The sequence below is a fragment of the Lactuca serriola genome, chromosome 2 (assembly GCF_051521515.1).
Source record: "Lactuca serriola cultivar US96UC23 chromosome 2, Lser_US96UC23_V15, whole genome shotgun sequence".
NCBI lineage: Eukaryota > Viridiplantae > Streptophyta > Magnoliopsida > Asterales > Asteraceae > Lactuca > Lactuca serriola.
In genome coordinates this window covers 172,595,756-172,618,618 of record NC_136409.1, presented here as the reverse complement: position 1 = coordinate 172,618,618, position 22,863 = coordinate 172,595,756, and the positions used below count along the sequence as shown (strand labels likewise).

At 34.9% G+C, this 22,863-nt stretch overlaps 3 protein-coding genes and 1 pseudogene across 3 annotated transcripts; 2 read left to right on the top strand and 2 right to left on the bottom strand.

Moving 5' to 3' along the window:
- Nucleotides 1-2,259, bottom strand: LOC145090599 (L-type lectin-domain containing receptor kinase IX.1 pseudogene; annotated as a pseudogene).
- Nucleotides 2,260-6,645: 4,386 nt separating this feature from the next.
- Nucleotides 6,646-8,743, bottom strand: LOC145090598 (uncharacterized). The gene is made up of 2 exons (XM_079028743.1): nucleotides 7,906-8,743; nucleotides 6,646-7,758 (listed from the first exon to the last, which is right to left on the bottom strand). The coding sequence occupies exons 1-2, from the start codon at nucleotides 8,736-8,738 to the stop codon at nucleotides 6,744-6,746; spliced, it is 1,848 nt and encodes a 615-aa protein (XP_078884869.1). The 5' UTR covers nucleotides 8,739-8,743; the 3' UTR covers nucleotides 6,646-6,743.
- A 3,966-nt stretch (nucleotides 8,744-12,709) lies between these two features.
- Nucleotides 12,710-13,390, top strand: LOC145089793 (uncharacterized). The gene has a single exon (XM_079028188.1). It carries the CDS (start codon nucleotides 12,710-12,712, stop codon nucleotides 13,388-13,390), a length of 681 nt encoding a protein of 226 aa, XP_078884314.1.
- Nucleotides 13,391-20,457: 7,067 nt separating this feature from the next.
- On the top strand, nucleotides 20,458-21,710 carry LOC145087427 (protein C2-DOMAIN ABA-RELATED 4-like). Its single transcript, XM_079025373.1, has 3 exons — nucleotides 20,458-20,719; nucleotides 21,082-21,174; nucleotides 21,261-21,710. Exons 1-3 carry the CDS (start codon nucleotides 20,603-20,605, stop codon nucleotides 21,558-21,560), a joined length of 510 nt encoding a protein of 169 aa, XP_078881499.1. The 5' UTR covers nucleotides 20,458-20,602; the 3' UTR covers nucleotides 21,561-21,710.
- Nucleotides 21,711-22,863: the final 1,153 nt, after the last annotated feature.

Genomic DNA, 22,863 nt, shown 5'->3' with positions numbered 1-22,863 from the left:
TTGACCTGAAACACGCGGCATTATTCCAGCCTTCTTATTCATCTCCCATAATAAAACAACAATTAAATTAGTTTATACAGAGATGGATCGAATACACAAGTAAGTTTTATATATTAGTCTTTTCCCTATGTGTCTGATTTTCAGTCTGAAAGAATCTTATCTAAAAGAAGAAGTAAGATATACTTATTTAAAGGAAATATATAGAAACGGGAATCCTCAACTTGAAACAACATGTAGTTTAACGACCTATATTGATACTTGAAGAAGTTAAGAATGGATCTCCAGAAGTGCTTGTAGGAGTAGCTGATGCATGGTATCCAAGAACACGCATATTCACTGAAATATTGGGAATAGGGGCCTCAAAGTTAAGAACTTGAATCGCTTGTCTTATAGATGGCCTCAGACTTCGATCAGGGAGCACACACCATAATCCAACCATCATCAAGCACTTACCTTGTTCTTCATCAAAATCTCCATTCAACCTCTCATCAACTCCCGAAAGAATCTCCCCTTTTCCATGCAAACACCAAACCCAATCCACCAATCCCATTTCAGAATCCCCATCAATACAATCCCTAGCTTTCCTTCCACAACAGATTTCCATTGCAACCACCCCAAAACTATAAACATCCGATTCCTTGCTAGCTTTACCGGTTCTTACATACTCAGGCGCCATGTATCCTAAAGTTCCTGCTAAATTACCAGTTGTCTGTGGACCTAACTCATGGTCCATAAGTCGAGCTAACCCAAAATCTCCAAGCTTCACATTAAATCCCGAATCTAGCATCACATTGCTTGATTTGATATCACGATGTATCACGCATTGTTCCCATTCCTCATGAAGATAAAACAAGGCAGAAGCCAAACCTAATGATATCTTGTACCTCACACTCCAAGAAAGGGGATCCATTTTCCCAAAAAGATGAGTGTCAAGACTACCATTTGGCATAAACTCATAAACTAGTAGAAACTGATTATCATCATGGCACCAACCTATGAGTTGCACCAAGTTTCTATGCCTTAGACTGCTTATGACCTTCACTTCTGTTATATATTCCTTCTTTCCCTGTTTAGATCCACTTGAAATCTTTTTAACTGCAACTACTTTTCTTTCACGGCTGAGGTATCCCCTGTAAACACAACCAAATCCTCCTTCACCCAACTTGAGGTCATCAGCGAAGTTATTAGTAGCCAAAGCAAGATCTCTGTAAGAAAATCTTTTGGGCCCTGCTCCTCTTTCAAGATCATCATTGATTGAAGACAGGTTGATTGTCTCTAATGTTTCATCTGAAGGACTCATGTGATTCCTCAAATAGATAATACTATATGCTATTATGCCTCCTGCTAGTAGAACACCTAATGGCACTGCTAACCCGACACCCAGCTTCACCTTTTGTGATGTCGTTTTATTGTCATCTTTTATATCCAAGCTTGAGTTGAACTCCCAGTACTGAAGGGTATGTCTCTCCATATACTGACCAGTGGAAGCTGTGATGCCGATAGTGACCCATGAAGGAAGAACCTCTTTGAGATCAATTTGATAAGAAAGATTTGAGTTTCCTTGAAAACTGGGGTTCCTTTCATAGGTCCAAAACACACTTAGATTCTTAGTAGTGGAATTATAAGAAACCCAAGCATTCGCAGTAGCTTTATTGTGCAAACTAGCATTCCAAGGAGCGTATGCAACCGAAGAAAGTGAATTCCTGTTGATTCCTACGTGTTCCATAGGAGGATCCCATTCCTGGTTGGAGTAGGAGTCAAACTCTACAGAAACAATTGGGCCTTGAGATGGATTGTCGCTAGTTGTTGAGTTAAAGAGGCCTAGAAAACCAGCAGCTGAGTTAAGAGGAGTTGTGAAACCGACTGGAGCAAGAAAGAAAGCAAGGCCATGGCCATAGGGGACAAACTTTTGGGTGTCGATTACAAAAGAGAAATGAGTAACAAAATCTGAAAGCTTTCCTGAATTTGAATCCCATAAAGGAACTCTCTGTTTATAAAGGACTTGGCCAACACGACAACAGTAGACGACACTGTTGAATTCCACAGCTCCAAAAGAAGGCACTGCATCGCCTATATAGACCACTTCTTTTGCATCGGAATCAAAACGAGCTACTTGGAAATAAACCGAGTTAGATATGGGGAAAATCAACATAAGAAAATAGATACAAGATGTAATATCAGCATACATCGTTCCACATGAGCAAAAGGAAGCCATGATTATGCAGATCTGCGTCGGAAAGTCTCAACATGAAATTAGCATATGTTAATTGATATGTTAATTGTTAAGTCGTAATTTTGGAATTTAAATTCTGATTTTATAAGATCTATATAGGAAGCTAACCAACATGATTATATGAAATTTTTTAACCAAAGACAGCCGGAGTATTACGCTTGCTTTGCATATTTTCCTTTTATGGGTCCTACGAATAAAGATATATAAATGTCACAGTGAGTTTTTAAATTGTCAAAAAAGCCATGTTGTGGACTAAGGTCATCCCCAATGGGGATTTAATGGTGAGTTTAAGGCCATCTTCAATGGTAGTTTAATGGGGAGTTAAATGGGGAGTTTAATCCCATTAAATTCAAAATCCCCATTGTGGGTTAATGACATGGCACTCAATAGAATGGGGAGTTCAATCCCCATTGAACTCCACACTCTCTCTCCTCTCACACACATATAAATGATGTGGCAATCCATTAAATTGTATCGGGTTTAATGGAGTGTAGAGTTTAATAGGTAAAATTGTATTGTGAGTGGAATGTACATGTGGCAATCCATTGAACTCATTTGAGTTCAATGCATTGAAGATGGCCTAATGGGGAAAAAGGGAGTTGAATACATAAACCCACCATTGTGGGTGGAGTTCAATGAAGTGGAGTTTAATCCCCATTGAATGGTGGTTTGCAATTTTTTTTTTTTTTAAACCATTTCACCAATAAAACTTTTTATTTAAATAATTACACCCTACATATATACACAAGGTATATTTCATTTATAATATTTGTAGTTTACTTTATGTTATATTGAATAATTAATAATATTCAAGGTAATTTATATTATAATATTCTAAACAAAAAATATTTAAATCTTAAAAATATTTTAAAACAATAACATATACAACAATCATTAATTAATAATTTACAATTTGTAACTTTTAATTTCTAATTAACGTATTATTATAGTTTTACAATATTATTTAGAAAAATATATAATTAAATGTTGATGTGGAAATTCATTAAACTCTTAAGGGTTTAATGTAGTGTAGAGTTTAATGAATAAAATGATATAGTTAGTGGAATGCTGATGTGGCAATCCATTAAACTCTTAAGAGTTCAATGCATTGGAGATAGCCTAATAGAAATAAAGATGATTTTTAAACAATATAATCTAGCTGAGCTGTAACAAATTATGCTGGTTATCATGTAATCCTACCGAATCATCAGCAAATACATCGGAAAAGTTCATGAAGACAACTTTGACAAGCAATATATATATTAGGATGAAATGCATCAAGGCAGGGCAGGTCCACTAGGTAGAAATTTCAATGCCTCACCCAGAATGCATGAGTAGTAATTAATGTTCCAAATGTAACATTTTGACAAAACAAAAACAATCTGATGTTTGACACACTAAAATAAATGGTGTGATAAATCACAAAACGTGCTTAGTTGCCAGTCATGTGGAAGAACACATTAATATATATATATATATATATATATATATATATATATATATATATATATATATATATATATATATATATATTATAAAAGTTTATGATTGATAAGCTGAAAATCAATGAGTAAAAGTTATGTATATGCACAACATATATAGTTTTGAGTATTTATAAAATATTAATATTCCCATTTTACTCAGCCTATGAGAGGTGCTCATCACACCTCTCACAATCTCACTTTTGGTCTTCTTCACCTAAGTTCATCTCATGTCATTCCCCATATTCATCTCTTCACCTCCCTTTTATCTAGGAAATTACCACATCTCACTTATTTATTAATTTTTTTAAAATGAAACTAAATACAAGATTAATTTAAAATAAATGTACGATTAACTTACATATTAAAAATAAAATTAATAAACACAAGATTAATAAAAATTAAGTTTTTTTATTAATCTTAACTAAAAATTAAATTACATAATAATATAATAAAAGAAATTATCATTCCGAATCCACGTCGACAATACTTAGTTGAGTTTTGTAAGGGATCGTTTGATAGTTGTTGACTGAGTTAGAGCTCACTGTGTTAGAAGCTGATTGGGTTAGAAATTCTGAATGAGTTAACTTCTGAAGAGGACGGCGGCGAAGGAAGTTTCCAACGAGGCTGAAGATGATAGATAGAAGCGATAGAGAGGATGAGTGATGTCCGTTCAAGGAGTAGGAGAAGGTCTAGTTGGGAGAAGACTGGTGGTTGAAGGAAGGAAACATTGCTTGGATCGATTAAAGGAGATGGAGAGTTGCATCCAGGGCAAGGGCAAAAGACGTCAATTTTTCAGTCAGCCTCTATTTTTCAGCGGACCGAGTAAGAGCCCTATGGACTAACTGTGGACAGAGTAAGGAGATGGAGAGCATGTATCAAACACACTGACTAGACCGGGTCAGTTAAAATGTCTGACCGGACCGCGTCAGACAGAAATCAAACAGCCCCTAGATGTGTTTCACCAAATTAGCATGTATCTCCGTATCAAAACGGTTGGCTTGACCCAAACGAGTTAAGTAGTTGACTTTGTTAAACTCTATGGTTCCAACAGAATGCATGGCGTCGCCTGAATAGAGTATATTTGTTGCATCAATATCAAAACGATTGATCTCGAAATATACTGATTCAGATAAAGGTAACAAAAATAAGAAAAACAGATAAGAAACTAATTGAAGTCCTGGAGATGATGAACTAAAGAAAGAGGTAGCCATGGTTAAGCAAAAAACTTAGCACAGAGTCTATGTGTCAATGGCACCTGAATGTGTTTTAATAAATACGATGAAGGATGCTTATTATATACGGAGTAATATGGATGCCAATGTATATCCCTACAAACCTTGATCTACAAGTTTCATCTAATGCCTTAATTTTATATAAAGATTCATAGGTTCGTGAAGATAGAGTGTGAATTAACTAAGCAACCAACAACTAAGCGCTTAAAGTCAACATAGGAGATAATTTATGTTAAAGAATAAAGTCGCTGATTATAGAAAAAGATTATGTCTCTTTCTTGATTAATTTTCAAAGTCGAAGACTCTTTTTCCTAGATTTTTCTGGGATTGTGACCAATTCACCCATGCTGTTATGTAAAAGAGTATAAGGTTACCTGCAATTAATAAATCTAATTCTGCTCCTATCAAGAGCTCCATTAAATATATGTATGATGATGTTAGACCTCGCGCGTACCTTCTTCTAGATCTTCATTGACCTGAAACAGGCGGCATTATTCCAGCCTTCTTATTCATCTCCCATGATAAACAAGTAACAGTTGGAGGAGATAAATCATTACTTTAAACTGTGATAAAATATGCAAATAAGTTTTATATATTAATTTTTTTTCCCTATGTGTTTAATTTTCAGTCTGAAAGATGAAGTAATACATATTTAGTTTAGATGAAATATATAGAAACGAAAATCCTCAACTTGAAACAATATGGATACTTGAAGAAGTTAAGAATGGATCTTCAGAAGCATGGGGTGCTTAGAGAGGGGGCAAAGTGGGCAGCTGCACGGGGCCTAATTTTTTTCATTATATATTTTTATTTAAAAATACATAATTATAATAACGATAAGGGCCCTTTTTCCTTGTTCGTCCTAGGCCTTTAAGAATATTTCATTTTTCAGAGCCGACCCTGTTCAGAAGTGCTTGCTTTGGTATCCAATATTCCACCCCACACCTGTTCAAGAACCAACCTTAGTCGTTGTCGTTTTTGCAGGTGATCTACTGTTTACTTTGAAGGAGACCATCTTCTCCAGATTCGGTGGTGTAAATCATCGTCACTACCAAGACAAGAACCATTTTTCTAAATCAATTTCTTCCATCTAGCTAAATCGCTCCATTTACCCACCTAGTTTTCATAAACCTCTAATTAATAGCGTCATATTACAAAATCATTACAATTGTCATCTTGATCTTGCTGTCGAAAACTCAAAAAATCCCCCTGATTGGAATCTTAAAGGTGCCATCTTCTTATCCTTGTTTTTATTGTTGCACACGTGCACTTGTGTTCACTAATGGCGGTAGAGAGAGTTGTGATTACTATAAACTACAAGAAGCAGTGCATTATACACTTGAGAAAGTAGAGAAAGGTAGCAGCATTGAGGAGATAAACATAATGAGAAAGTACATGCATGCAAGTTGTACAATACACATGGAATTTTGGAATGAAATGTCGTCATTTGAATTGAGAATTGATGAATGCAGTCCTTCCACAGAGAGCATGGGAAAAGTTGTACGTAAAGAATGAAGTTGTGAAATAGGAACTAGTAAACAAAAGGGCAGGGTGGGATAATATTCATTTGCTTTATATCCTCTTCAAATATGAATTTTTTTAAACAACATTTTTTATAAATCAAGTGTACTCAAAGAAGACAATTTTTTTTTTTTTTTTTTTTTACTTTAAGCATGAATCCGTTGAAGATAAGATAAGAAAGAGAAAAAGCCAACACATATAAATAACTTATAGAAACAATGACCATACCCCTTAGTTACTTCCAAATCATATTACATGATTAACACTGTATCACTACTTATTAAGATGACATTTATAACATATATTGAAATTACAAACTTTGGCCCGACATTCAAGAACCAAACGACTGTTAATATCACAATTACAATTAGAACACACATACTTGGGGGTTCTTTTTCTTCGAACATATGTTAATGGATGTTTGTGATAGGAAACATTTCTGCTGACCTCGAACACCATGTTTTCATAATAGTCGAACCCACTAATGCATCCAGGGTGAAAAGAATTTTTGCATTTTTGACAATAATACATGGGGAACTTGGGATGCATTTCCGTCTCACATATATCGCAAAAGAAATCTTCAGGATGATCCATGATTGGAGGATACATCAATGGGATTTTATGTCCTTTGCAATACCTATGAGAAATGGAATTCGGTAACCTCGTTGCACATTCCATTCCTAATATGAAGTTACAAGCCTTACAATCATAACTCATCCCATCAGACCATTTGTTGCACGCTTTACAAAGAGGTTCGGGATCAATAACTTGGATAAGAGGATGCTTGTGGGATTTATGTTTGATACTTTTGGGTAGAAATGCACAGATGACACAGAGGTAGAACTTGCAAGTTTGGCAGTTGTAAAAAAAATTGTTTCCATAGCTAAGACAACCATGACATGCATAGTACGACCCTTGTCGAAACTCCAAGTAAAGTGAATGAGCTGGATGAAGCTGATGTTCTAATTTGAGGGGTAACTCGGCACAATATTTGTGGAGAGTGAATGAGCATCCATCTGATTTGCAACTGTAGTAGGGAAGGGAGAGGGGTCGTACACACCCGCGACATACCTCTAATCGATCACTACTACAGCCAGACATGTTAGCTTGAAGGATTAATGGATGACAATGACTCCAATGGTTAACCATAGTTTTCTGATCATCATCATCATCTGGTGCTATCATTCCAGAATGTAGCAGTTTCAGTGGATCTGTAAACGCATTTGACATGGGAAATTGCAACAGATTATCTACCTCTTCATCCGCAATGGAAGTACTTGGACCATCTCTGAAACCAAACCATATATATATATATATATATATATATATATATATATATATATATATATATATATATATATATATAGTTCTTAATTAATTTCAAGGAGCAATTTTCACAAACATAGAAAAGGAAATTAAGGAAAAGAAGATTTACCCTGGAGTAGAAGGTGTCCCTGCATTTGCATTTAAGGCACATTTGATGTGGGAAAAATATCTACAGTTTTCACAATGGTACAACCAATCGTATCTTCGGATGTAAATCTTGCAAAATTCGCAATAGTAAGCGAATTTATAGAATTTTTCTGGAAGAGAATAGACCAGAATGAGTGGGTGATCAGGGTGATGGGGTAGATGGATGGTAGGGGCTAAGGAAGCACAAGTCTTGTGGATCCAAAACCCACAATTGTCACAAATATAAAACAAGCCTTCATCCTTAGAATTGCAAGCATCACAAAGGAATGCAGCTGGTTTTAACTGTAGGGTTAAAGTGTGTTGTGGATGGCCTTCATGTTTGACCTTCATCCTTGTCTCCTTCTTCATAGCATCAGCTTCCTCTTTGCGAGCAATCTCAACAACGCAACAGTCGATGCAAGCATTAAAGTTAATGTTGTCCTCAGGTTTTCCATAGTTATAACAAAACCCCTTAAATTGGTTTAGACTACAGCAAACATCACAAAACCAAGATTTGAATGTTGTAGGTCCGAAATTGAATAGTGTTAGAGGATGCTCATATAATGAAGGCAGATTGATGGTGAGCGGAAGTTGTGTGCATGCCTTATGCATAAAGTGACCACATTGGATGCAACCATATGCAAAACCACGTGATGATATAGGTTTATGACATGCATAGCAACCTATTACACCACCACCACGATTGTCCAAAGCAGCATTTACAATCATCTCTGAGTTTACAAGCTTTAATGGATGGTTTTCATGACTAAAATGATTAATTTCTGCTATATCTTCTCTCTCTTTTGTGATATCCATAGAAGTTGAACATTAATGACAAATGAAAGATTTTTTACCCTTAACTTTAAAGGAAATGAGAGAGATGCAACATTAACTTGTGCACACTCCAGGAATCAACTAATTGCTTTGCTTCCAAGTAGTAGTCTTTTTAAGATATTGTTTAATAAGAACATTCTTTTCTTTCCTTATATACCAAATTAACATGATACTTCCCACATTCAAAATTGGAATACTTCTCTTCTTCCGATTAGAACTAATTTATTTCTTATATACCAAGTTAACATCATGCTTCCCTAGTTCCATAGATGTACATTCAAAATTGACATGCATCTTAGCTCCCAGGGTTACATTTCCGTTGTTTCTGTATATGATTATATCGTCGATCGATAACATTTCAGCCATATAACCAATTAAAGTGTACATACATTTCTATAATGGATAAAAATTGAACTATATAATTTTTATGGAAAGAAGTGAATTATATTGCCTATATTGGTAAAAGAAATTCTAAAGTACGTTGCTATTTCTTGCAATATGCCCTCATTTTTTCTTTTTATATAGAAATTGAAGGTTTATAGGTGATGTCGTTTAAGATTAGTAAAACGTATTCTGTAAATATGATCTTGGGGTCCCCATCTTGACTAGTCACATTAAAAGTGATCAGAATTAGGAATAGGCATTGTCAACTGGTTTGGTAGCGGTAGGCATATAAGGTGATTGCTCAAATATGTCTGAGTCAACATTCTGGAAAAGAAAATTAAATAGACATGTGCTATATATATATGAGTCACCAAATGCATATATAGTGAACTTTAAACTTATATAGTAAACGTTCACATTAACTGACTTTAAAACATACATCTTAATTTGAAAATAGTCATGGATGAGAATATAAAACTAAAAGCCCTCTTTGACATCGATCTCCCTCCAAAATCTTTCTTTTCCCCCAAAAAAATCTAACTGATCAATGTTTTATGTATATTTTTATGTCCAAAAGAATTATAATTCCATATTTTTGCAGAAAACTTTTAAATCAATGATCATACTTATTTCCTGGTGTAACTATTACAAAATATTAGCAATATGTTGCTTAAATCAAACCCAAATATGCAAATTATACCTTTTATCTACCATTAGTCTAATCAGTATCTTCACTTATTTTAGCATTTTTTCTTAAATTTAGTAAATGGATCAAGAATACCTTATTTTAAGGATGGCCTCTCAACTCGGTGCAAAATCTAATATTACAACCAAGTAACGCTTTCCATAACCTCTCATGAATTCAAATAACAAACAATAGCCTTTCTTATAGCTGACTTCACAATCTACAAATAATTTCTTCATTATTTCTCTTTAAGGAATATATCAATTCTCAACTGAATCGTTAAAACCTATGTTATCATAAGTAACTAAGATTTGTGATAAAACAGGGTTTCCCTCTGCGTGCTTGAGTTGTGTATCAGTATAACTATCTAGGTAAACTGCTTGACTCTTAAATAAAAAAGAAACAACCTATAAGTATTTTTACCTGGATATGTCATCCTTGAACATTTCGTGGGTATACAAATGTAGCATTGCACTAGCTTTGTTGAAAATCTTCAAACTGAAAAATTATTAATTAGACTTGATAAAAACCTTTCATTACTCTTGTCTAAAATGGTTTGAGATTACAATGGTATTATTCCTCTCATGTCTCTTTAAATAACTTGAAAACAAAGCATTACACTTCAATGCGCAGCTTTCCGATTATGCAATAATTGACCTAATAAAGAAACAAAACAAGAGCTACTATAATTGGTTAATGTAATGTGTTATTCTTTATAAAATATAATAATTTTTATCGTCATTTTGCTTTCGGACTCAAAAGTTATTGGTGTTAGTTACATCATCTCACATTTTTCTTTGTAAAGTTGGATAAGTATATCGCGTTTGACAACATTTTTAGTAGCTAATATGACTATGCATAAAAAATTAGTTCTATAACTCATGAATCTTTGGAAAGTCCCAATATTTGTTCGATCAATCTTATTTTTCAAAGAACAACTGTATTAGTCAACATTATTTCTCGTCATTCTCATAGAATGTGTAACGATACTTTTCCTATAGAATGCAAACCGCAGTATAAGATAGCTTTGTTTAACACTATGGCTTAGTTACTCTAAAATAACCATATATAATCTTTGATGGAATCGCTTAAGTCTTCAACCAATGGTATACACATGGATGTCAAAAAGTCCCGTGGGACCCCGTTCCAGCCCCGTCCCGTTTGGGGGAATTTTTTTTAAAAAAAATCAGGGGCGTGGACGGGGGCGGAGGCAAGGTTCACCCTCGTTTTAATTTCGGAGGCGGGGCGGGGGTAGGCAATTCCGTCCCGAAACCCCCATGAGGACCCTGCTAATAAATTACACATATATTTACATATATTAATTATAGAAATATAATAAACTATAACATGATTTTGAACTTCCAAAATTCATTAAAAAAACATGTTTTTAAATTGTTAGTATAATGTTTTTTTAATGCCATAACTTTTTTTAATTTTAACATGTAAAATTCTACTATAAATAATTATTTAATATCTAAAAAATGGCTTCTTTTAGCGTAAATAACCATTTCTTTTAGCCAAAAAAAGGCAGTCCAAAATCAATCGGGGCGGGGGAACGGGGGCGGGGGCGGGGGTAATAAAGGGGATTCGGGGGCGGGGGCGGTGGTAGGAAAGCTGAACATTTCGGGGGTGGGGGCGGGGACGGGAGAACAAGGAAATTTTGGGGGCGGGGCGGGAGATGCACTCCCCGTCCCGTTTGCCCCCGTTGACATACCTAAGTATACAATGAAAGTTTGAAGCGGAGAAATGTAATTTTTAATGTGAGTGATAAATGAATCTTGGATAGTTTCAATTAGCTAGAAAGAAAATGCTAGTTTTTTTGGATAATGAGTGTAAACCTCATGCAGTCATGCAAGCAACTTTCTTGGTGCAAGAAAAAGGGAGGCATGTGTGCTACCAAAGAGCTTAAGCTTCTGGGAACAAAACTTGAAGTCGGGTTTTGTTAAGGTTTAGACCAAAATCCGAAATCTAAAGCTGAGATGTACTTTTTGTCTACTTTTGATGTAACATAAAGTTAATCCGAAATAATTTTGTCCCATCTTAAAAATGTTGGTCAAATTGTTAATGTTCAAAAGTTGGGTCATTTTCTTAAATTTCATATTATTAAGTAGTATATTTGTAATTTTCTCATATCTAAAAAAACTCTAAAATTACCAAAAATTTGTAATTGTTTGTTCATCATTCGATATTGTTCCCCAACCTATCAACTATATCATTTTGGTTTGATGTCAAATTTATTAATAATACTAGTTTATAATCCGTGGGAACCACGGTTACAAAATTAATTAAATTTTTATAGTAAAAACTCAAAATTATTAATTAATTATTTTAAATAAATTATTAATTAAGTTTATTTTAGTTATATAAATTTTAATCATTGATTTAAATAAATATGTGAAATTATATCATTTTTATTTTTATTTTTATTCTAATATTATTAATTTAATGTAATTAAAGTGGAAATTTTAAAATTTGAAATGGAGTTGACAAATGACATACATTAATTAGGAGACATAATAAGGTGAGACATGACAAAAGAAGAATAAAATATGTATTAATTAGGAGGCCTAATAAGATGACACATGTCAAAAGAAGAATAAAATTATTCTTTTATTAGAATAGGGATTAGACTAGCCGATTATATAATATATATTGTGATATATTGTATTATTTGTGTTTTAGAGGTTGTCAAGTGTAAATATCGTGACCTATTTATATTCACGTAAATAAGAGGGAATGGACGACTTTTGTCTGATTCTATTAATGTATCAGAGCGACATCTTCTCTGTGAAACCTAGCAGCCGACATTCTTCAACCCTAGTTGCAGATCATCGTCCCTCTCATCTCTTCTTCCTGTTCTACTCATTTGATCTCATCTAATACAATGTCAACTCCTCTTCATCCTGATGTTACTGCATCAAACATCCGAAATTACATTCCTATTACTCTTGAAATTGAAAACGGGAAATATACATCTTGGGTTGAACTATTCAGAATCCATTGTCGTGCTTTCCAGGTACTCGATCACATCTTGCCTCCTGCTAAATTCACTCCCTCTTCTACCAGTGAAAAATATAAAGATGTTGTTGTCAAGACCAATGAACAATGGTCCCACCTAGATGCCATTGTTTTGCAATGGATATATGGGACAATATCTAGAGATCTACTTATCACCATCCTCACTCCAGGAACCACCGCAGCTGATGTCTGGAAAGCAGTAGAACATATCTTCATTGATAGTAAACCCGCCAGAGCTCTATACCTTCAACAAAAATTCATCAACACCAAACTTGAAAACTTTGCCAATATGGTTTCCTACTATCAAGAAGTCAAGAACCTTTCAGACAAACTCATTGATGTGGATGCTCCTGTTGATAATCAATGTTTGGTACTGCAACTTATCGCTGGCCTTACAGATCAATACGATAGCATTGCTACCCTTCTCCAACAATCCACATCGTTTCCCAACTGCTCACTACCCGATCAAAGTTATGTCTTGAAGAAACTAGGAAATCTCTACAAACACCCACTGGTTATGTCGCATCGCCATCAGCTAATGTCGTGACTTTTGGCACTCACGGTCAGTGTGATATCTCAAACACGCCCCGATATCACCATCCTTGGTCTTCAGTTAGAGGCACGTCTGAAGGTCTTTATCGGGGCAGGGGCAAGGGCATGCGCGGAAGGGGTCGGGGACGCGGTCGTGCGCGCAGATCATACACTCAACAACAGCAGCCGCCATGAATGACTGGAATGGCCCTACTTGGAATTCTCCACCGGTTCCATACCCTACAGCTCCTCGTTATCAGTTTCGCCCACCAACAGCCAGTATTCTAGGTCCTTCTCCTGCACATGCTTATGCTACCGCTGAAGCTTCATACACTCCCACCAAAATCGAATAGGCCATGCACAACATGACACTGAATCCGAACCCCAACTGGTATCTTGACACATGCGCCACCAATCACATGAAAAATACCACAGGTAACATCTCAACTTATGTCAATAATAGCGGACTAAACTGTATTGTCGTTGGTAATGGTTCACACATACCGATTCATGGTTCCGGACACACTACACTTCAGCCTCCCTTCCTACCTCTCAAACTCTTAAATATTTTGCATGCTCCAAACCTCATTAAAAACCTTTTTTCTGTCCGTCGCCTTACCACTGATAATTCTGTTACTATTGAATTTGACCCTTTTGGTTGTCTTGTGAAGGATTACCAGACGCGGATTCCTATCCTCCGATGTGATAGCACCGGAGATCTCTACCCTCTTTCACTGCCAAAACACAAGTCACAAGTCCTTCCACATTTGCTGCTTCGTCACAAGATCTTTGGCATCATTGCTTGGGACATCACGTATCTTCTTCTTTACGTGTTTTAAATAAAAACAAGATTATTTCTGCTCATTCTTTTTCCAATAAACATATATGTCAGTCTTGTGTATTTGGCAAACATATCAAGTTACCATTTTATACTTCTACATCCTTTACATCTTTACCTTTTGATATTGTTCATAGTGATCTATGGACCTTACCCGTTCTTATCTCGGGAGGTCACCGTTATTATATGTTGTTTATTGATGATTACACTGATTATTTATGGACCTACCCACTATCCAACAAATCAAAAGTCTTCTATGTTTTTCTCAACTTCCATAAACACATAACCACTCAATTTGAACGTCGCATCAAAAGTTTCCAATGTGACAATGGCACCGAATATAACAAGTCTTTTCATAACTTCTGAACTACTAATGGCATGCAATTTCGTTTTTCTTGTCCCCACACATCGCCTCAGAATGGGAAAGCGGAGCGAACCATCCGCACCATCAATAACATGGCTCGCACTCTCCTTGCTCACGGGTCTCTCCCTACCACATTTTGGCACCATGCCCTTCAAATGGCAACTTACATTCTCAATATTCTTCCCCACAAAACAAAACACTATTCTACTCCTACTTTCCATCTTTTTCACAAACATCCCACCTATGATCAACTTAAAGTTTTCAGTTTCCTATGCTATCCTCTCACACCTTCCACCTCCAATCATAAACTTGCAAATCGATCCTCTCTTTGTGTCTTTCTTGGATACCCTCCAATCACAGGGGTATAAATGCTACGAACTTTCCTCTCACAAGATCATCATATCACGACATGTTGTATTCGATGAACATCTTTTCCCCTTTGCTAAACTTCACTCGTCCCCTCCCGTCTATGACTTCCTTCAACATTCAGTCACAATCGAACCACATCCAACCGTCTGGGATTCGGTTAACTATCCCACTGACCAAAAATCTCCTGTATCCAATCCAACATCTCCTAACTCTTCTCAGAATATCGAGTCAAGTAGACCCACACCCATATCCCCAGAGACTCCGCCACCTATAAATTCCACTACTACCGCCGACGCACCACCTCATCCATACTTATTCTTGTCGCTGGCAAACCAATACTCAACAGAACATCCCATCACCTCCATACTTAATTGACGATCCCACTACCTATCGAAGCCTTGTTGGGGCTCTACAGTACTTGACATTCACTAGATCCGACATATCTTACGTTGTTCAACAAGTTTGCATGCACCTCGATCTGCCCACTCGAACTCTTTAAAGTGCATAATTTGATATGTTAAGGGCACATTGTATATGGGATTATACATGAATGTCAGTTCACCAACCAACCTTGTGTCCTACACTGATGCAGACTGGGTGGGTTGCCCGGACACCCGTTGTTCTACCTCAATCTACTGTGTTTACTTGGGGGACAACTTGATTTCCTGGTCATCCAAACGTCAAACAACTATTTCTCGATCTAGCGTTGAGGCGGAATATAAAGGGGTCGCTAATGTAGTCGCCGAAATTTGTTGGATACAGAATCTACTTTTAGAGCTTGGTTTACCACCTCGACACACGTCGTTGGTCTATTGTGATAATGTAAGCGCCATATATTTATCTCAAAATCCGATTCAGCATCAACGTACCAAGCACATTGAGATCGACATTCATTTCGTTAGGGAGAAAGTTTAAAGAGGGCATGTTCGAGTGTTACATGTACCCTCAAGATATCAGTTTGCTGACATTTTTACAAAAGGCCTACCTCGTGTCCTATTCGATGATTTCCGTTCCAGTCTAAGCATTCGTCAACCTCCTCCTTAGACAAAGGGGGTATATTAGACTAGTCGATTATATAATATATATTGTGATAGATTGTATTATTTGTGTTTTAGAGGTTGTCAAGTGTAAATATTGTGATCTATTTATATTCACGTGAATAAGAGGGAACGAGTGACTTTTTCCTGATTCTATTAAATAATAATAATAATAATAATAATAATAATAATAATAATAAAATAACCAAAACAATGACAAAAAGTCTGAAAGTTCATGGATTAAATATTATCAGATGTTACTTAGGAGACTATAAATAATGTTTGATGGCTGATTGAAGTACACTTGCACCAGATGGGTGTATTTAGGTCTGGATAAAAGAGCCTAACCATAATATTATGGCCCATAATTTGCCTAATATTGGGCCCTTCAAACAGAGACAACAGTCAACAGTGTGAAAAATGGAGGTGCTTTTTCCCTCTTGAATCGGTGATGGGTATTGGATAGGGGTGGCAACTCTCGACCCAACCCGTAACCCGACACGAACCCGACACGAAAATAAGCGGGTTAGGGTTGAGATTTCTGACCCGCCAACCCGTCAACCCGTCAACCCGCCAACCCGTTTATTTAATGGGTTAGGTTGGGTTACCTGTTTGGGTTCGCAGGTCAACCCGCCAACCCGACTAATATATTTAATTATCTATTTCTTTTAATTTTTAACAATCTAACATCATATTATACTATTAGTTTCTATTTATCATATCCTTAACACTTAATTTGGTATTTGTTCGTAATTTCGTATATCATCAACCATATGTTTGGGCAATGTGGCATTGTGTTGTGGGCTACTGTTGGGCTTGTGTCTCATGATCCCGTCATCCATCTTTGACCTTGACTCCTTGAGTGTTGACTGTTGAGTCCTTGTGCAGCCAGCCATTACGTATTTGCGTGCCTTAATAAAAAAAATTGTTCCTCACCCGCTCCAGTCTCCACATTCACGAACGATCGAATGAAGGATAAAGATTAAGGAGTTAAGGATCGATCTTCGAAGGAAGCAACATCACGAACTCACGATTTAATCACTCATCGGGCCAATCCTCACCCGCTCCTCATCCGCTCATCGCTGTTTGCACTCACTCTTGTCTGCTTTGACGTTTTCGACCCACCTTCCTTTTTCTCTACGGCAAGTAACAATCTACACTCTATAGTATGTTTGAACAATTGCACTTTTTCGTGAATGTTTTGATTTTAGAGTTTTATTTGGATGTTTATGACTTTATGTTTAATATTTATTTTGGATGTTTATGAATTTATGTTTAATGTTTATGACTTTTAGACTTCATTTTATTTGGATTTTTCAATTTCATCTTAAAATGTGTTGCTTATTAAATGGGTTATACGTGTTGGGTTCGAACCACCATGTGAACTCGCCAACCCATATATTTATACGGGTTATATGGGTTGGGTTGGGTTGATGTTTCCAACCCGTCAACCCGTGACCCGACAACCCGCCAACCCATATATTATATGGGTTGGGTTGAGTTTCTGAATTTCAACCCGCCAACCCGCCAACCCGTGACCCGCCAACCCGAACCCAACCCAATTGCCAGGCCTAGTATTGGATGGTATACGGTTGATGTGCTTAGGAAAAAATATTAAGTTAAAGAAAAAAATAGTTGTTTATTAATCAAATCTCAAAAAGATGTCTAATAATAATCGTTACCAAAAAATATTAAAATTTAGAAAATTGTTCTAAAAAAAAGAAAATTCTATATGTACTCCCAGTTATATTGTGTACCTTTATACGAGTGTAATAGTGGCTATATAGTAATTGTCAACTTGAACTAGAAAATATTCTTACTTTTTTTGAGCTGTTAAAAAGTGTAATATTTTCTTTTGTTACAAAGATGCTCCTATGGATTTCTATTTTTTCATAAAAACGTTTTATAAATTAACTACCATACATAAGTTATTTTAAATTTATTTTTATCAAAAGCTAGTTTTGACATTTAATAATCATTATACATTAAAAATAAAACAAATGGTATTTATTCAAATTGATGGAATATTTGAGAGAAGGAAGGAATTGTGCTCAAACCAATAATGGAGCTAATATAAAAGTTAATTGATGCAATGATCTCTTCTTCGAATTATATATTTTTTTAATTAGGTGCTTAAATATTTTAATAGAAAATTATAAATAAATAAAAAATCCCATCCCCTCATAATGAAGAACTATAATACTTTGTTTCGAACTGAAAAGTATATATATATAAAGTTGGGATAATGACTTGATAGGGTAAGATATTTTTTGAAATGTACACATTTAGTCCTTATTTTTTTTCTTGTAAAATAAACCCTTATACTTTATTAATATGTACACATTAGGTCATTTTCACCGGATTCTACAGGTTTTTGCTGACGTGGAAGAGTTTATTTTACAAAAAAATAATAATAATGACTAAATGTGTACATTTCAAAAAGTATGTTACCCTATCAAGTCATTTTCCATTTCTTTTATTTTGTTGAAATGAAATACCCAAGTGGCATCCACATATCCACAACGAGATTTTTCCAACTTTTATTCATCATGAAAAAGAGGGAGAACCCCGATCTCCGATGACTGCTTTGTGTGTTCCTACACATCACTGGTAGCAAGGAGGAATGATGACAAAAACAACAAGGTCGAAGGGGGAGGGAGGAGGAAGTAGAGACGGTAGTTGGCGGCGAGGAGCTGCTCTGGTAGCCCCCTCGTCGATTCTTTCTATTTACCTACCTCTGGTGACTAAGCTAATTAATTGCTATTTACTGCCAGCTATGCTTCCACATCTGCAAAACCTATAGAATTTGGTAAAAGGACATAATATGTACATATTAATATAGTATAAGGTTTATTTTATAAAAAAAAAGAATAATGACTAAATTTATATAATTCAAAAAGTATATTACCCTATCAAGTCATTTTCCCTAAAAGAAAATTCGTATATGACCAGTATACCGGGTATAATCGGTCACAAGGATTGCATTGTTATAAAAAATAAAATATAAGGGTTTATTTTACAAGAAAAAAGAATAAGAATTAAATGCGTACATTTCAAAAAATACCTTACCCTATTAAATCATTTTCCCTATAAAGTAATAGGAATCTCTTTTTATATGTTCTTTAATGTTTTTCCTGTTGAAAGGTTGGGAGGGAGGGCAGCAACCAACAATAAAAAATTCTATAAGATACGATTAATAATCATTTTGCATAAACCATATCTTCCTCTTACAAAAGATATTCACTTTATCCTTAAAATAAATTATTTTGAAGTTGTTGAAGAAATTAATATTTTATGATAAATTTCCAATTTTACATTATTCTATTGCTCGCTAAGTAGCTAACAAGTACCACAGTTAAATGTAAAAATAATACTTTTCAGATATAACTTTAATTTAATTATATATATATATATATATATATATATATATATATATATATATATATATATATATATATATATATATATATATATATATATATATATATATATATATATATATATATATATATGGGAAAAGTGAATATACCCTTAAGGGTATATAAGCTTAGGTACCCAAACCCACCATAATACAATGTTTTGTTTCATATATTCATTATAATGTTCTTAAACTTCAACCCCTAACTTGATTTACGTTCAACATTTCCAATATTTCTCCATTATCTTCCTCTTACATTACATCTTTTTGTCGAACATTACTAGGCTATATATATTATAGTTAAAAATGAAAATTATGTAAGAGGACAATAAATGTGAAATTTATAAATATCTTCGAAGTAAATCAAGTTAGAAGTTGAATTATAAGAACATTGAACAATTACAATGTATATATATGATACAAAATGACGTAATATAGTGAGTTTGGGTACCTAAGCTTATATACCCTTAAGGGTATATTCACTTTTCCCATATATATATATATATATATATATATATATATATATATATATATATATATGTTTATTTAATACAAAATGGTTTCTAGACTAGTGGTATGATGGGTTGTTTTCTCTTTTTGAGATAAAAGATTCATATAAAAGAGAGAATTTCACAATATTTTGATGAAAATGGTACCACAACATCTAGTCCGAGTTTATTGTGTGGCCCACACAATAAGCATTTACCCGTTTGTTAGTAACAAATAATTAAATAAAATTTCTTAACAAGAGTTCGGTGATTAAAATAATATATAAAGTTTAAATCCTAAGACATTCAAAATCTGAACAGGTGTTATAGAATAGGCTGATACATTCAAAATAAATGTTCAATGTTATGCAAGTGCCCTTCATTTCAGATGTTCAGAATGAACGGCTGAGATGGTAAACCAGTGTGACAGGTTCAAAATGAACGGTTGAGATGATACGATTTATTATTATTTTTTATAATTAAATAATCAATAATTAATTTGAACCCATCAATTAGCACCGTGTCTCCTTCTATATATGGGTTCCAACTAGAGGCTTAAGTTTGGTAGCCGAGACTTCAGACCAGAAAACCAATATATATATAACCTCAACTCCGCGTTGAAATACTCAACCCCTTTGTCTCTCTTTTGTCAAATACAGAAGTTCAAGCTTGCATTCGCACCTGGTTTACTGATTTCAAGCACATCATTATCATATGTCGTCGGATTCCTTGTTGGGTTTGCTTAGAGTTCATATCCACAAAGGTGTAAACCTTGCAATTCGAGATCTACGTAGCAGCGATCCTTACGTTATCATCCGAATGGGAAAACAGGTGAGTGAACTTTAATTAATTTTTTTCTTCATTCCCTTTCCTCGTGGAGAGATTCTACTTTCTAGTATTAATTGCTGGGTGATCAATGAACTTACGGAAATTTCGGAAGTTTGTTGCGTTGTCGAAATTTTCATCGACTTCTTCCGCCGAGGTGTTGAATCTACTAAGAAAATGGTGGTGGTTGTGCGGTGGCTGATGGTGGAAGCCGGTGTTGGTGTAGAGTTGATTACGATCTTATACTTTGTTATTTCCGCCCAATGTAGTACGAAACAACGGCCGGAAAATAATCCCGGTGTGACGCCGACGAAAAACAATAAAAAGAATTCTGATAATTAAATAACTTTTTCCTAATTTTTGTACAGAAATTGAAGACTCGAGTGGTGAAGAAAAACCTAAATCCTGTGTGGGATGAAGATTTAACTCTCTCGATTGTAGAGCCTCTTCCCGTTAAACTCGTAAGCTGTTCTTCAATTTCTTGATTCTCTTCCCCTAAATTATCATCAAATTGATTTCAGATTTTGAAACATTATTGTTGATACAGGAAGTATACGATAGGGATCTATTTTCAGCAGATGATAGAATGGGGGATGCTGAATTCGACTTCACTCCATTCCTGGAAGCTGTAAGGATGCGTTTGAATTCTGATATCTTAAACAACACGATCATCACAACTGTGAAACCAACGAGGACGAATTGCTTGGCTGAAGAAAGCTACATAACATGGACAGATGGAAGAGTTGTGCAAAACATGGTTCTTAGATTACGAAATGTTGAATGTGGTGAAATTGAAATTAAATTGAGTTGGATCGATGTTCCTGGTGGTGGTAATAAACGTATGTAATTACTAATTAGCCCTTACTCCATTGATATATGCTTGTGTAGTTATTTCATTCGTTTCCAGAGGTCTATGTTGTAGTAGTAGATTCAAACAATATCTCTGATTTTATTTTAACAATGGAATGGTATTTTAGGGTTTTGATCGAAGTCAAAACACTTGTTTTTATGTGCATTGATGATCGTTTGTTCCATTTCTTTGTAAACTTGCTAAATCTAAAATATGAGATTCAAGAACATCTGGATTTGGTGATTTTTGTGTATGTCTGTTTATATTTCAGTTTTGGACTACATCTCAAAATGTTCGTTGTCTGTTTACTAATTGTCTTTAATGTGTGGATGTAGTTTCATGTGCTTGGTTGGAAAAAATGATGATTTGAAGAGGAAATTCAAAGCAAGTTTCTTGTTTGTTTTTTGCTGAGTTTTTAGTTAAAAAGGTGGGGTGGGAGGAACATATTAGTAGGCCGGCTATTTTGTTCTTTCTTCACACTAAAAAAACCTCTTCAAAATAATTTCACATAATATATTGGGAAAATGACTTTTGAGGGTAATTAACTTTTGCGTTTGTACTCATTTGGTCCCTTTTTTTTGTATTCAATATACCATCGAACTTGTTGTTGGTGTTTACCACAGCCCTTTTGACCGGCTTTTGACCTGTGATAGCCGGTCAAAAGGTTATGGTGAACACAAACAACAAGTTCGATGGTATATTGAGTACAAAAAAAAAGGAAAGGGACCAAATGAGAACAAACGTAACAGTTGGTTACCCTCCTGATTCATTTTTCCTTTACTTATTTACAACAAATCCCACATCATCTCCTACTGATATTAATGACTTTATGAGATTCATTCTTGCTTCTCTTCAAAACATAACTCACGAAAGGACGTTATTCATGCATGTACAACTTTGTAATGCACTTAAATATTTATTAGGGGAATCTTGACTAAGTAGGCGCATTTCATAACTACATTTACATTTGCAATCAAATGATTTATCGTATCATGGATTCTAGACAAGTCTACAAACGAGTGGAATCACAAGTGCTATGATTTTTGAGTTTACTTAGCTTTAAGATCGAACTGATGGGATAAGATACAACATCAATATGTACAATATTATGGTGATGTGTCTACAAAAGTAGCATGATATTGTACATATTGATGTTGTATCTTATCCCATGAGTTCGATCTTAAAGCTAAGTAAACTCAAAAATCACAGCACTTGTGATTCCACTTGTTTGTAGACTTGTCTAGAATCCATGATACGATAAATCATTTGATTGCAAATGTAAATGTAGTCATGAAATGCG